General features: G+C 39.8%; 2 protein-coding genes across 2 annotated transcripts in view; one reads left to right on the forward strand and one right to left on the reverse strand.

Moving 5' to 3' along the window:
- NKAIN3 (sodium/potassium transporting ATPase interacting 3) overlaps positions 1 to 5,752 on the forward strand; it is a 597,560-nt gene extending 591,808 nt beyond the window's left edge. The window contains exon 6 of the mRNA XM_046642312.1: positions 5,610 to 5,752. Within this exon, the coding sequence (XP_046498268.1) occupies positions 5,610 to 5,623 (14 nt within the window). The 3' untranslated portion in view covers positions 5,624 to 5,752. The remainder of the gene's footprint in view (positions 1 to 5,609) is intronic.
- Positions 5,753 to 7,055: 1,303 nt separating this feature from the next.
- Positions 7,056 to 15,770, reverse strand: part of GGH (gamma-glutamyl hydrolase) — a 58,132-nt gene continuing 49,417 nt past the window's right edge. The window contains exon 12 of the mRNA XM_046641849.1: positions 7,056 to 7,324. Coding sequence (XP_046497805.1) covers positions 7,056 to 7,324 — 269 coding nt within the window. The remainder of the gene's footprint in view (positions 7,325 to 15,770) is intronic.

Below are 15,770 nucleotides of genomic sequence, written 5' to 3' on the forward strand. Positions count from 1 at the left end.
TCCATCACTACTACTACACATTGATGCCACCTTTCACAAGGAGAAGAGCGAGGGTTGCCCTTGTCTTTAGAGCACAGAACCACGTGGTCGGCGGTGGCTTTGAAGAAGAGACCTACACAGCGGCTTGTCTTGGAGGCAGCAGTAACCCCAAGGGGAGAAGTCTAGCTAAATCAGGTTTACCTCTCAGGAAGAAAAGTAGCTTGGCATGAAGCCATGAAAGAGATGCAGAATATCAGGCAACATCATAGGGAACAACTAAATTACTTTAAAGTTTGTCAAAATCATCAAAATGGTCAGCAACTGGGTAGTGGGAAAATTAAACTCTATGTGGCAGTACTTCTTTGCATAAAAATAATTAGACCAAGGCAGTTTCTCAAAGAAAGACAGCAGTGGAATTTCAGAGCTGAGTTCCACAATAGAAGCACGGAGATCTTGATGGATATTAAAAATTTCCATGAGGAAGACGCCACATGACTGCAGTTAAGAACGACTTGATGAAAAAGCCTTCTCCTGTCACTTTTAGCTACTTTTTCCAAGATTTCCCAATGAGAACTTGACTTTTCCCTGCATCTTGACTTGTCTGATTGCCTTTGCTGGAGGCTAATTTTTCTTCACAAAAGTTGTTACGTGCTATATGGCCACTGCTGATTGAGTGTCTGCTATTGCAACTAAGTACCAGAAGACAGATGAGGCTAACTCCCATCTAGGGCTGGCAGGGCTGTCAGCTCCCACCATGCCTCCACTGCCCGTCCTCTGCCTCTAACAGGCCAGACTCACAGGAAATCTACCTCTGATGATCAGATGATCTGCTGGATAGCTTCAGAGGTGGTCGCGTCCATCTGTTCTTTCCTAAAAACTGCTGTTTTGTATCAGTATCCCTATAAGTTAATGCCAGGCCATTTTGCATGTACAGTATCTAGATTAAAAATCAGCTAGGACAAATCAGGTGGGTGTATATGTGTGTCAGAGGTGGGGAAGTGAGAATGATGTGCTTTCAAATCCTGATTTAATAACCACTGGTGATGTATTAGTAAACTGCAGCTGGAGGGACCTGGAGTCTACAACCTCCATTTATCCCATCATTCCTATCATTTTATTAGTCTTTAAGTGCTTGGTGAAAAAATGGAGCTCTCTGTCTTTATCCTGTTTTCATTTGTCCTTGATTGCCTTTCACACTTTCATATTTGTCTCTCTCTGCTGTCTGTCACCTGTGGCATGCAGAGTAAAGTGTCTGTGATCTGCTCACAGAGATAGCTGGCTGACTTTCCCCACTACTAAGCGTGGAGTTCTGTTGCCTGAGGGCTTCCATCAGTCCCTGGAAATGGTGGGCACTTACAGAGGCGTTAACCCTCCCGGGCTATCTCAAGAGTCCAGCGTGCCACAACCGTGATGCTCTCAACACCCTCTTAGTTGTTCCAAAGGAAAGATGGCCTTCCCTGCATACCTGCCTTACTTAGCACAAAGGTGGCAGCACTTAGAGCTCATTGTTGTTCCTAGCTTTGGCACACTTTCCCTTTGTCACTGGCACTAATAATTTTTTGATCCATCATAGGAAGTGGTTATACCATTTTAGGGATTATGCAAAAACACATCCTAATATACAGCCTTTTGACTAAGTAGCAATGAAATGGCTGTGTTTAGATGGCTCACGCAGTTCAGACTCGTCACTATACTTGTCAGTTCATGCACTACTGTCCTTGCTAGGAAAGAATGATGCCACCAACAATGCAGCCAGCCACACACAAGGGGGTCTGCTGTGACCTTTGGTCAATCATCTGCCCTGTGCCTCACTGGGGACATGGAGACCTTCTCATTTGACATGTGACCTCACACACTGCCCCCAGAACTTTGTGGATCCTGGTTCTCCTGTTTCCTCATGAAGCACATGAAGCTTTTTCCAAAATGAGAAAGCCTGTATCTGAATGGCACTCTCTAGGGGCGCTGTCAATTCCTGTCCTTCCCAGAACTCTCAGGATTCTTCTCAGTACTTGTCATAGAAGTCAATGGCAAGAAAATAGATTTATGTAGTGGTGTGGAGATATGCAGCAAAATTAACCTGCCCAAAATTGATCAATGTTAAGTAAAAAAACTTCATTTTGCCCTGTTTTCAAGAGAAAGTATCCTCTGATTTTAAAATAAAGGCAATGAACATAAACCAAATTTTATGTTAAACATATATTTTTTCATTTTGTATTTACATAAAAAAATATTTATAATCCCCATAGTGTGACAGATTCTGGGGAAAAACAAGACACAAGAAAGAATATGCCAAACACAGAGAAAAGTACAAACACACACATACACAGAAGTGATACAGAGAGACTTAAAAGCAATAGAAAAAGAGACAATGATAAGCCTATCAGGAGACACACTTTGAAATAACATCACCATCTTATCATCTGATTTCATTCTGCCTTGAGGGTGCGTACCCTCAGATAACTGCTAACATATCTACAATATCTGCCAAAAAAAGAAAAAAAGAAGGAAAAAGAAATGATCTTAAGGATCTCAACACTCAAACTCTCCTACCCAGACTCATGGATCCAGCATAACATCATTAAGAGTGACAGCTAGACGTGACGCGTCTCCAGACGGGAAGCAATAAGAAGACACAGCACCGCCTATGACGTATCTTGCCACAAAGTCAAGCCTGATCTTGAACTGCAAGTGTAGAAAATACATGAATAATAGAATAAGTTTAATCTCACCACAAGGCAGCAATCAGCTAAATCCCAGAATGTGGGATATAGTGTAGGGAAAATGAGAAAAAGGAGGGGAGGGGACTGTAACTAATTAAAAGAGATTTAAGAGACATACTAGTCAAATATGATGCGTGGACCTTGTTTGGGTTCTTGTTGACAAGCCGACTGTAATGAGATGTTTTAGGTAATTGGGGAAGTGTGAATATGGACTGGATAGTAAATGATATTAAGAAATTGTTTCCTATTTTAATAGGTATGCTAATGAATAGGTAAAAAAAGAAAAACGCATATCAGTTAAGCAGAGTTTCTCAACCTCAGCACTGTTAACACTGGACTAGATAATTCTTTGTAGTCGGGGCTATCCTGTACATTTTGGGATATTTAGCAGTGACCTTGGCCTCCACCTACTAGAAGCCAGTAGCACACACACCACCCCCGTCAAATTGTAACAACCAATCGATAAATGTCCCGGGGTTAAGAATCACTGAGTTAGAGAATCATAGAGATGTGTTGATAAATGACATGACATGGTGCCTAGGATTTGCTTTTAAATACTCTAGCCAAAAAAAGTTGTGGTGGGTAAATGAAACTTGATAACATAATTTTTACTTTAGTTGAAGCTGGATTGTGAGTATGTAGGAATTCATAATACCATTTTCTCTACTTCTGTGCATATTTGATTTTTAAAAACCAATCTGTCAATAAAACCTAAGGCAGGGATGCCAATAGGCTGTCCTTTCAATGCCTCCTCTCGCAGTGGCTTCACTGTCTTCTTGGAAAACTCTGTGCAGACATATTTCCCAATGCCTGAAGTAGCTCTCCAGAATTCCTACTGGCGTCATAGGAACAGGCTTAGCCTCCTTCACTGCTTTACCAATCCTTGTTGCTAAAGCCCCAAAGCAGAAAATAGTAGCTATAAGCAGAGCTGACATTAAAGATAAATGTAGTGAATACCTAAAAGTTCCCCCAAACCCCGGCCAATACTATCACTAACAAAGAAAGAAAACACCCTCCTCTCCTACTGTATCCCCATTCTAGAAGAGAGTCACCTATTAGATGGATGAATGAACTTCAGAACCTTCTATCTCCCTTCTAACTAAAAGGGTGTATCAAACTATGAAAATTCCACCATTATAATCTCATCCCTTTATTTTCCGTTTAAATCCTTGTTAAACAAGAGTGAGGTAAAAGGGGCACACATTTGGGCTATGTCTTCCAGAATGTGTAGAAATGGAAGAGTGGAGGAAATGTGATCGGAAGATAGGGAGTGAACTGGAGGACTCCAGCTCCTGAGGCACGCAGGAGGGAACAGAATTTACAGGAGAAGGGTGGGTACCAGAAGGTGAAACTGGAAAGCTGGAGGATTTTCCAGCTATTTCAAATTATGACTAAAAAGTCCATTCCAAGCCATAGAATTACTGAACTGAGTTAATGGGAGAGGGTTGCTGGATGGAGATATAAAATAAGTGTAAAACACAGTCTCTACTGGTTTGCTTATAATTTAGTTGAAGGGAGAAAACTTACATACTTGAGGAAACAATCAGAGCACAGCTTATTGTGAGGCTGAGTGCCATTAGCCCCACATGGGGTTCACCTGATAGTATATGAGTTGCTATTAGCAGGATGAGAAAGAAATATGACTAAGGTAGAATTAGAAGGCTTCATGGACGAGAAGAAATTTCAACTGAACCTCAAACATGAGTAAGATTTGGATCAGCTGAGACTTTTCAAATGAGAGAAACTGTGAGAGCAAAAGTATTCAACAAATATTTATTAAGTGACAACTACGTAGCAGACACTGTGTTGAGATTGATATTGTGCAAAGGAAGATGCAGAAGCCAGAACCCTCACCTTCCAAAGGTTTACTGCCTAGTATAGGATCAGGAATATATAGGGTCTTTGTCAAATGTGTAGAGACAGGAGTGATTGGAGATGGGAGTGTATATTCCAGGAAAACAGAACCAATAGATGTGTGTGTATATGTACATGTATATATATATATATATAGACACATATACACACATCTATTCATATATCTACACAGACACAGACACACACAAACACACACACACATACACACACACACACATATATATACGAGAGATTTGAAGATATTGGCTCCTGTGATTATTGGGGCTGGCAAGTCTGAAATCTGCGGGGAAAGCTGGCAGGCTGAAGACTCAGGGAAGAGTTGTTGTTGCACTCTTGAGTTCGAAACCATCCTGGAGGCAGAATTCCTTCTTCCTCTCAGGAGACCTCGGTCTTTGCTCTTAAGGCCTTAGACTGATTGAATATGACCCACCCACATTATGGAGAGAATCTGCTTTACTCAAGGTCTATTGATTTAAATTTTAGTCTCACATAAAAAATACCTTCACAGAAACATTTATACTGGCAGTTGACCAAATACCTGGGAACTATGGTCTAGCCAAGTTGACACATGAAATTAACCCTCACAGGTTGGGATTTGTGTAAGGGACATTATTTGATGGTTAGGTGGTATGAAAGCCAGACCAGGATGATTCTTGAGCAGTCAACCAACAGAATGCTATAGGAAAATTGGGCTAGGGATGTATCTAGTAATTTGCAGGCACAATATTACCCTGTCATCTTTACCCCAAGACAACCAAAGGCAATACCTCTAAATCTTTCATCAATTGCTATGTGGTTGGCACTTCTCTCCCAGGAAACTGGTCCTATCCTCTGATGTTTATACCTGATTGGCATGCCCTAATCTGAAAGTCAGGAAGCCCAAATTGTTGGCTTTCTTATTGCTACAATCATGTACACAGACAGTACAAGGCACAGCCAAAAGCTATTTTGCATTTTGAAAAACTTCGATGATTAGAAAGGAAATTTGGTTTTCAATTTTGAAGTTCTTTAAACAATTTATATTTTCTGTTTTAGGTCGAAATAAGTAAGGGCATTGACTCTGCAATGCGGCTGCTGAACTTGACTTAGGAAGCAAAGCACCACTGACAGTACCTGTCTGCATCCACACGTCTCACTTTCTCCCGAAGGAGGGACTGCGCCTGCCGGCTTTCCCACGAATCACGGGGTTCCTCGGCCACAGCCTGTGTATCATTAGCATTGTTCTCTAGATGAGCTGTAGGTGCCTGGGTGGGTATTTTTTTAGTCATTTTCTTCTTATATGAATACTTGTAAATTGTAAAAAAAAAAAAATCGTTTTTAATTTTTTAACAATATTTAATGTGAGGCATGCAAAATGAAAAAATTCTGTGAAAACCTGCTACAGTCAATTCTAAGAGAAATACTGGTGTGTATAGTTGAGGTTTCAAGCGAGTTTTGCTGACCGCTGCAATTATCTTGGGCCTGATGGAGTCTGCAGTAGTAGACGTTACATGGAGTTACAAGACATGAAGTCAGATGCTGTGACAGCTGATAAAGGGGTGCAAATAGTGGCTCTGGCTCTCAGACTGAGTATGGATCATTCTTTCAACACCACAAGTCAGAACATGGCATCCTCCCTTGTTCTCGACTTACCAAAACCCAGAATAATATTATGGCAATCTAAATTTTCGGAATCATGCGTTATATCTTCTTCTTCCTGTGTTCTGAAAAACATATGCCATGGGCAAACGGAAGAGTGAAATGATCAGTAGAACACCTTTCCCCTTTGAAGGGAATTTGGGTATTTCTGAGGTTCCTATTTTCTACGCTTTATCTTAGTCCTGTCATTGGTGTCAGATCTAAACATACAGCTTGAGGGTTGTGGGACAGAAATCACACTCGTGAATCTGCAATCAGAGATGCTGCTCTTAGGATATTCAAAAGGAGCATTAACATGGTGTAGAATTCTCCATAATTACTTCTGAAAAAGACATTTACATTTGTTCCACATCAACTTTTCTTTCTCCAAACCCCATCCCAATAACCAAGAAAATAATATGGGAAACATAATTTTCTACAGAAAAAGGGACTGTTGCAAACACATCACAGTTTTTTCCATTCACGTCTTTCAATGACTATTTCCCATATCAAAATAAGTTTTGCTCACTTTGTGCAACAACCAAGGTGAGGCCTCCTGCAGGCCACAAAATTGTGTACATGCATACTCTTTAATCCAGAAGTTGTTAACTTGGCTCATACATCCCTAAGAAGTCAGCCTATGAACCATCTAAAATTGTATGTACATTTTTGTGTGCATGTAGAGGCATTTTCTTCTTCTTGTTTGGAGTCCGTATGTTTCATGAGAGTCTGTTAAGAGTCAGAACTTAGGCAACAAGGCTGGCTGGTTCCTCCCACTTCATGACAACCACTGTGGCCTTTCTGGAAGCCTATTTGCCCCTTCACTCAGCTGACACCCATCGCTTTTTATTCTACTGAATAAATTCAAAATGAAGAGAAACTAGCAGGGAACTTGGAGATGGTCAAATCCCAGTTGCCATTGCACAGCTGAGGGAGCTGAAGCCCAGGGAATTTGGCGGACATGCCCAGATCCCGCATGTATGCAGCAGGGCGAGAGGTGTGGCCGAAGGAGGGAGAACTTGGAGGGCAAAAGGTGGGTTTGGGTCCCAGGTCCACCACTGTGACCTTGGACAGTGTTGGACATCTGAGCTCTGAAGTTTTTCTCATCTGTAAAGTGGAACTATAATCCCTACCTCCCAAGGGTGAAATGAGGATTAGATGAAAATGTAAAAAATACTCTGTAAGCTGCGAAGCGCTCCACAATTGAAGGGGCAGTCATTATTGCAATGTTGAAACAATAAGTTGGGTCTTATCTGGAGCTCTTGCCACACACCCCAGCGCTGTGAAAAGCCCATGGAAACACCAAACTCTTGAAGTTTTCTAAAAAGTGGCTTGAAAAAATTGCCCATGTTTAAGTGATTAGAAATAATGCAGACTAAAAATCACACTTCTTAATTAAAAAATAACTTTTATATTCAAATTTCAAGACGAGTACATTTTATTGTTATGGAGAAAGCTAACAGAACATCAAAAATGTAGAAATCAGGGGCTGGCCCCGTGGCCGAGTGGTTAACTTCACGCGCTTTGCTCCAGGCAGCCCAGTGTTTCGTTGGTTCGAATCCTGGGCGCGGACATGGCACTGCTCGTCAGACCACGCTGAGGCGGCGTCCCACATGCCACATCTGGAAGGACCCACAACGAAGAATACACAACTGTGTACCGGGGGACTTTGGGGAGAAAAAGGAAAAAAATAAAATCTTTAAAAAAAAAATGTAGAAATCAGTAACACAGAAGGATAAAATTAATATTTAAATATTTTAAACTGCCATTATCCCCTACACACGCACAGACAAAACACAGTTAATATTTCAAAAAATTGTACCATGCAGCATTTTGTTGCTGTTTTATTTTCATGTGAATTTTTTACATACCTCTAAGATGCCCTGCAGAGTCTAGATATTGTCTAACTGCAGACTATGGATTTGAGGAAGAAATTCTTATATTAGTGATTTTTCTATGGATATTCAGTATAGGCAACTACTTAATATGGTATGTGTGTTAGTTTTTAATCTTTCTTCCTTTAAATAATTGCTATACCTATCTCACTCCCCAATCCCAGCAGTCTGTAATGATAATTCTAAAGTTCCAGAAGATCTGCCAGTCGACAGACCCAAGTTCCATAGACCTCCCACACCCTCTCCTTCCCACTTTTCTTCTCCCTTCCTCTCCTCTTCCTGGCTACTCTTTGGAGGTTCTGCTTCCTTAGGACAAAGAGATGAAAAGAAGTGTAGACTCGTGCAGTAGCTCTCAGCAGTGACCCTTTTCATCCGGGTGATTCCGAGGCTGTGCTGCCACAGTGCTGCTCCTCAGGAGTGAGTGTTTCCAGTTCTCGCAGCTTTTGCCTCCGTTTTAGGGAATCCTCTCTGCACTGCGCACCATACAGTAGGGTTTCAACAAAGATGTGTTTCTTCTATTTATAAGCTTTCCAAATCTTGGCGTCCCCATAAGCAAGTGTGTGTCTGGTTGGAGTCAAGGAAATCAGATGCATCTGAGCCTGTGCTCAGTTGGCAGACTCTCACTATCCTAAGAGATGGTGCAGCTCCCCATTCCAAGATCTCCTTGGAAGCAGTCCTGGTAAAGCTGAAGATAGGACATCCACCGCCCGTTAGCCCCTAGTGCTGGTTGGAATGTAGAAGGGGAAAGTTACAACCTACGTTGTTTTCCTGTTTGAACCTTGGCATTGTGGCTTATAAACCTTGGCCAGTGCTGCCCCAGGCCCTTGTGCCAGTGACTGATCCTTTCCAAGTGTCTTCTGCTGACATTGTGCGGAGCCCCAGGCAGCTGGGATGCTGTCCAGTTTACCTTCTACCTACTTCAGCTTCCAGTGCAGCAAAAGTTAAGCAGGGGAGGTACAAGGAGGGTTAGATAATTCTCAGGGGACAGAATACTTGTTGGGGTGTGGAGCGGTCTACATCAGAGAAATCCCAGACATCGTTTAGGAAAAGCTCTAAGCTAGTATGGCCCAGGTATCCTAGCCTTCCACCTGCCATATAATGTGATGGCATGTGTCCCTGAAACGAAAACGTGTGTCCATACCACTCCAAATCTGAGGGGCTGTGGGTTCACTTGTTTTGAAGTTAACCTGACATCTTACCCTAGCAAAATATTGCCTTCGTTCTTTTTTCCTTCAGACAAGTAAGCTCTGTTATTTCCTATAGACCTAAGTAAGGGAAATAGCCAGCTTCAAAAGGATGGATCTAACAGAACATAGCAAGGCTGCCATCTGTCGCACTTAATGAACAGGACACTCGTGATTGAGGGGCATTTGTCTTCATTAGAACCAGTAACATGTACATTACAAAGGTAAGGAAAACCATCATGACCCCACTAACTTGAGAAGCAAATTAGAAAGGAATCTTGCCAAGAATAAACAGATCTTCATTTTAGACCTAATTTAAAAATTTATAGTATCCCAAAATGTGGACTCACTATGAAGTGAATATTCTGGCTAATTATTTCTTGAAGCAAATGCTCGCTTATCATTTCTGAGTTACTTTAGTATCTAACTAGGAGAACTTTTACAGATGATTAGAATTCAAATGTTCTAACTTGACATTTCAGCCCGAGGTAGAATCTACTTTTAATGGGTAACTCAATTAAGTCAGGAAAAATATAAATATTTGATCTTTTGAAAGATAGAAACTTTGAATGTCTGTTTTTCTTGTTTCTTTCCCATTTGAGAGTAATCTACAACATTTGCTGGATAGAAGGTCTGTGGAAGTGTCTATGCACCCTGTTCAAATATTCATGATAAATAAGCCCACAACTTAAGGATGTTATATCCAAACGTAGAACCGATAAAGGAAATGACTGCTCATGTAACTGCACAGTGTGCAATGCAAAAACAGAGCAGGTGCATTTTAAATATTAGAGTGTATTTATTAATACATAATTCTCCAAAAAGTAGGATTCTCAAATAATTCATAATTTGCGAGTTGATTGTCTCTTTTTTTCCTGAAAAAGTTTAGTTTGTTAAGGGCTAAGAAAAAATGTCGTCTCTAGAAGGTGGGTAAAGCTCCCTAAATAGTGATACTTGTAGAAAAATTTGGTGTCAGGTGAAAAATGAATCATCTTCCTTGGATTTGCAAGCATATAAAGGGCAAGAATCATGTTGAGTGCTGAGCATTAAAAAAAGTGAAATATCTAAAGAATCCAAAATATGCCTTGGCTTGAATTTGAGAGCTAAATTAAGTAAAAAGAAGAAAAAGAAATAAAGTAGGATGGAAAGAAGAGAGGGAGGCAGAGAGGGAGAAAAGAAAAAGAAGGAAAGGGAGGAAGGAGGAGGAAGAAAGGAAGAATCCAAAATTGAAAGTCTGCCTAATTTGTATTCAGACAATGTCAATCCTTAACTCATATTTGTTGTTGTGGTTTCTTTGTGTGACGTTGAATCATTTTCCATTTAGGGCATGCTTTTCCTTTCCTCTTCAGAGTTAGGTTTTTTAAAACAGTTTGAAGAAACTAATGATCTATCTAGTTATTCTTATGGAACTTGCTTTGGTGGACAACCTTGTTAGTCTATATTAGTCAGGATTAGGTTTAGCTACAAGTAACAAAAAAAGAAAAATGACAGCGGCTTAAATAAGATAAAGGTCTATATCTGTTCATATTTCAAAATTCTGGAGAGTCAGCAAAGAGCTAGGCTTAGGGTCCCTAAAGATAGGGACCCAGGCTCCTTCTCTCTTATTGCTTCATCATGTGTCCTGCCATTCTCAAGATCATAACATGACTCAAGATGGCTGCCACAGTTCCAGCCATTCCTTTTGTATTCCAGCCCAAAAGGAGAAAAAAGGAACAAAGAAGGGTGCTTATTTCATTTAAGGACTTGTCTCAGAGATTGCACACACTACTTCTAGCCTAAATCCCATTAGCCAAAACTCGGTCCACCCCAAATTTAGCTGCAAGGAAAGCTGGGAATTATAGTCTTTATTCTTGGTGGCCTTGTGCCCATCTAAAACTTAGTGGCTTCACTTCTTAGTATAATGGGGAAATGTATGTTGAAGAATTCTTAGCAGTCTCTGCCACACAGTTCAAATAGTTGGCGTGATTTTTTAGAATAACGTTTTCATTTACTTTAATTATAATACGTTACTGAAAAAATACATATACTCTTCAATATAGTGAGGAATTAATTATTGACTCTGTGAAATGAGAATTTCTACCTCATTTTTCTGCCTTTCTTCTTAGACAGAAACCAATAAATCTGTGATGTAAGATCCTTCTATATTTCCCTTAAGTCTGCAGAGTGTATTTTAGCTTTCCTTCTCTGGAAACTGAATTTAAAATTCAAGAGCCAATCTAGTGTGTTATTGTCCTCACTGTTCTGCTACAAAAATAAATTCATCCTTCTATGGTCACAACTCTTTAACTATTTTATTTTGGCAGCACCTTCTTTTCTGAATTGACTAGTAATGTCATTATTTTCTTTTTATTGAATTCAACAAGCTGGAAATGGACATTGGTGCTTAGGAAGGTGGGGCCGGACACATAAGTGAAAAGTATATGATCCTTCCTCTTCTGCTATTTTCTCTCAGTAAAAGTTGTGCATCTGTTTTTCTCCAAGAACAGAACAGCTAGAGTGGAATGAGTATTTTAAACTACCTGATAGTCTGTTTCTCTAAGAAAAGATACAATTGAGGGAAATCACAACATTTTTTTTGTAATTAGATTTTATTGTATATTCCTCCTAGGCTGGGAGTGTGTCTGCATGTGTGCATGTGTGTATGTGTGTGTGTGTGTGTGAGAGAGAGAGAGGGAGACAGAGACAGAGACAGAGACAGAGAAATCTTCCATCTACTACTTATTAAACAATATCTCATCAAGTGATTTCAATCACTGAAAAATGTTGGTTATCTTCTCCTAACCCCTTGTGCCTACAAATCTGGAAGCTGTCACTGATGACTGAGATAAGATCAGTTGACTTATTCTTGTTGAACACACATATTTACACACAAACTTCAACACTTGAGTACACCCCTTTCTAAACAATCACATTGTTAAAATGTGCCATATGACCCATTTCCCTAAACGATTAATAGTATAAGATCATTTAGAAAATGAAAGTTAGAAGAAATAAGATGCCCAGAATAACGTGTTATTTCTCTGCAAGATCAAATTGCAGAGTTGAAAAGAACCTCTGTGATTCATGTGCTTAGTTTATAGATGAGGAGACTGAGGCCAGAGGCTGTAGTGACTTGTCCCATGTCCCACGGGGTCTGCTCTGCAAGCCTCCAGTCCAGCCTTCTTTCTTCTGCATTTGGTGGCCATCAGCTGTCACAAGTCCCAGCTGAACCAGGCCTTGGCTGTTGACTGCAGTCTGAAGCCCTTTCTGCCTGGACTCCAGGCCCCAGTCATCAAGGCTCAGGACAGCTGAGGAAGACATGTGCTGTTGGCTCCTTCCAGTTCACCATCCCCCTGCTTGGCTCTGAGCATCAGAAAGTCCCTTTCCAGTGGGCTTTTACCTTGCCCATTTGTCTTCTCAGGGCAAATGATAAATCGCAGACCTCAGATCCCTGTTCTTTGCTTTCCAAAAGCCAGACCAGCTCACTCCTGGCTGCCTTCTTTCTTTATTTGTGGTTTAAACATAATTCCACCTGTCCTCGTCAAGGCCTTGCACGACCTCTCTCAATCAGCAGGGAGACAGTTTACTATCTGGATGTCAGTCTCTGCTACAGACTTTTGTTCCAGAGGAAGTGATTTTGCAAATAATTGTTTAAAGTCACTTTTTAATTCTCACATAGTTTCATTTCTTTTAAACCTCTTTTTTAAAGGAAATTGCTCTCTTCCCTTTCTGGCTTCTTCAATCTATTTTAAACCTAAAATAGCGGTCATTGAATGCAGTTTTACAAAACAGTTTACTTGGGTCACCTACATCATATGAAACCAAGAGCTTAATCTTTGCAATTATTCCTATCGCATTCCATTAATGCTAATACAAATAGAGTACTGTATGTGTGAATGTTAATTAGCTTTCTGATTCCTTCAGCAGAGCTTGTGTTGCACTGTGCAGCCCTCTCTGCACTGTCCAGGGTTTTTATTATTTCAAACTGTCACATTTAACCCATTTATTCCACCAATACCTAGAAATATTTATTTAGGTTCTTCTATGGCTTTTCATTTCTGCCATGACTCTAAATAAGAAAAATAATTTCCTGTGCAAGACATTTTAGGCAATACAATGTATAGAGTATCAAGTTAAATAACTTTAGAGAAAAGAATTTTGGGCAATTCATGCGGCATACTTAACATGTTTCTATAGGCAAGCAAAGCTCATTAATTCCATTTTAATTACTATTTTAAAACCACCTGTTTAGTGTGGTGAATTTAAAAGAAGAGTCTGTTGATTGGTCTTTGGATTTTTTAACATCCCAGAGAAAGGCCATTGATTACGGAACTCAAATGTCTAAAGTTCACCCAGGAATCGAAATCGCTTGGCCCCTTGTAACCTTCTCCTTGTGCTCCTAGGCCTGCAAAGACTTTGCTCTAAAGTCCCTGAACTTGAGTCTCATTGGTCCCATTAATCTTTGTCAAGAAGGAAGTTTGAGAGGAAGGTCAAGAAAGCCAACTCCCGATCTTGTTTGATTCTTTCCTTATTTTTTTAGGGCCTTGGCCATCAACTCTCCTTGATTTTATTCTGCCTTAGCTTCACATTTCCACATCTATAAATATGAGGCCACAAGATACTTACAACCTCCTAAGAAAATGGAGTTTTCATTAAATTTTCCCTGCAAAGCTAAGATGCCCTATGATGGATGCCAGCAGCACAGAGTTTTATTAGCATCGGTGATATCTGTAATAAGACCATGTCTCATTTTCTTTTAGAGACATAAATATTCCACTTTCATCCTGTATAACTCAAAGGGAATTTGGGTGTTAACACTTCAAAATACTTTTAAGTCCTAAGGGGAAAACTGAAGTGAAAAGAATTAATTTCCACATCACTTCCTAAAGCACAATGCCTGCCTCAGAATAACAGTTGTTTCTCATCCTGCGGTAGGAACCTATAGGTGAGAACTCCCACTGAGAGCTTCTGATCTGAAAGCACTAAGGAATGTCTGCCATTGTAGGTAAAAAGACAAAACATTGTCTTCTCAGACGTGCTTACCTTTCAGATTTTTCAGAGCTTCCTATACATACAAGACCTTGGCTACCTGGCAACCTCGTCCATCCACAACAGAACTGAGAACCAGGAACAGACACAAAGGTCTCTGACTGTCCCAGTGCATTTTATAAAATCCACACTCTGAAACTTCTGAGCTTTTTCCATAGAAAAGCTTTTCTGCCCTTTATTTAAATCCTATTTACTCTTAATCTATACAGAATTCTAGCTATGTTAATGGCATAGTTTTCAATTACATAATAAATTACAAGCAGAAAATTAGATAAGTATGACATAACATAAGCAGAATACTGAACATAATTTAAAATACTCTCCCTAAAAGAATAGAGATCAAAAACTAATGTGAAAATCTATAGCCCAGTTGTCTTGGGACGCTTAAGGGGAGAACGAATATATTTAGTAGAGTCCATGGGCAACATTGTATTGCTTCAGAGAACACCATTTTATTCATATTATGATGAATCCAGATTATCAATAAAAACGTGTATTGTGAATCAGGAACAAGAATCCCTTACTCAAGATACTTTCTTTTCATTTGTCCTAAAATTATATTAATTATTGATTTTTATTTGAATAAGATGCTTTCCTGTCATTTGCTGGAAAATTCTTCAAATAATAACATAGATCTTCAAAGTCTACAATTTGAATGGGAACCCTTTATGTGTAACAATGCTCTGCCTTCCATAATCTGCACAACATTATATAGTGGCCTGTGGTCAATATGGTCTTCTTAAATAATCAGATATATAAATTTCATTTTAGAAACCTCTCTGTCCAAAATAGTTAAAATAAAAATGCTTACGTATTTAAAATGTTAAATCACCAGTAATACTAAAGACATATTCCCTGAATGTTCTAAATAGGAGCCATGTTCTAGTGTGAAGCTATCTCTGGAAAAAAAAATGAATTTTCAAGACCGTGGGCCTTGCTATTAACTCTCTGGAATTTTCTCCTTTGATAAATTTTCTTCCAATTCACAGTTTACAAATTATCTCTTCTGGTATTATGCCCTGATTTTTTCAGCTGCAAAGATATCAAAGTCTTGGAGTATTTCACAGAAAAGCAAAGCCTTTGCAGAAAGCAAGAGCATGGCATGCTTTCTCCATGGGAAGTAGTTGCCCTCATTCACCAAAACATTGTGCTTCCTGGCACATTCTTGGCCTATCAGCTGTCTATAAAAGGAAATCTCTTCTCTCTTGATAGTAGCACATCTCAAACTGGGATGTGTAGTTTCTTATTCATCCATGGATAAGTCCAATTTGCTCTTTGGTGGGTAAAACTGACAATACCCAGAAGATACTATTGGTCTTGAAGCTTCTCTGCAGGTAGTTACCATACTGGCATTTGGTACACCAACTACGTGGGTGAGACAGATTTAAATGGCCTCCTTCAAGCCACACTGTGTACCAGTGTCCACTGCTAGCAAGCTATGGCTACTGCTGCTTTCTATCAAAATAGCCCTG

Source organism: Equus quagga, chromosome 16 (assembly GCF_021613505.1).
Source record: "Equus quagga isolate Etosha38 chromosome 16, UCLA_HA_Equagga_1.0, whole genome shotgun sequence".
Lineage (NCBI taxonomy): Eukaryota > Metazoa > Chordata > Mammalia > Perissodactyla > Equidae > Equus > Equus quagga.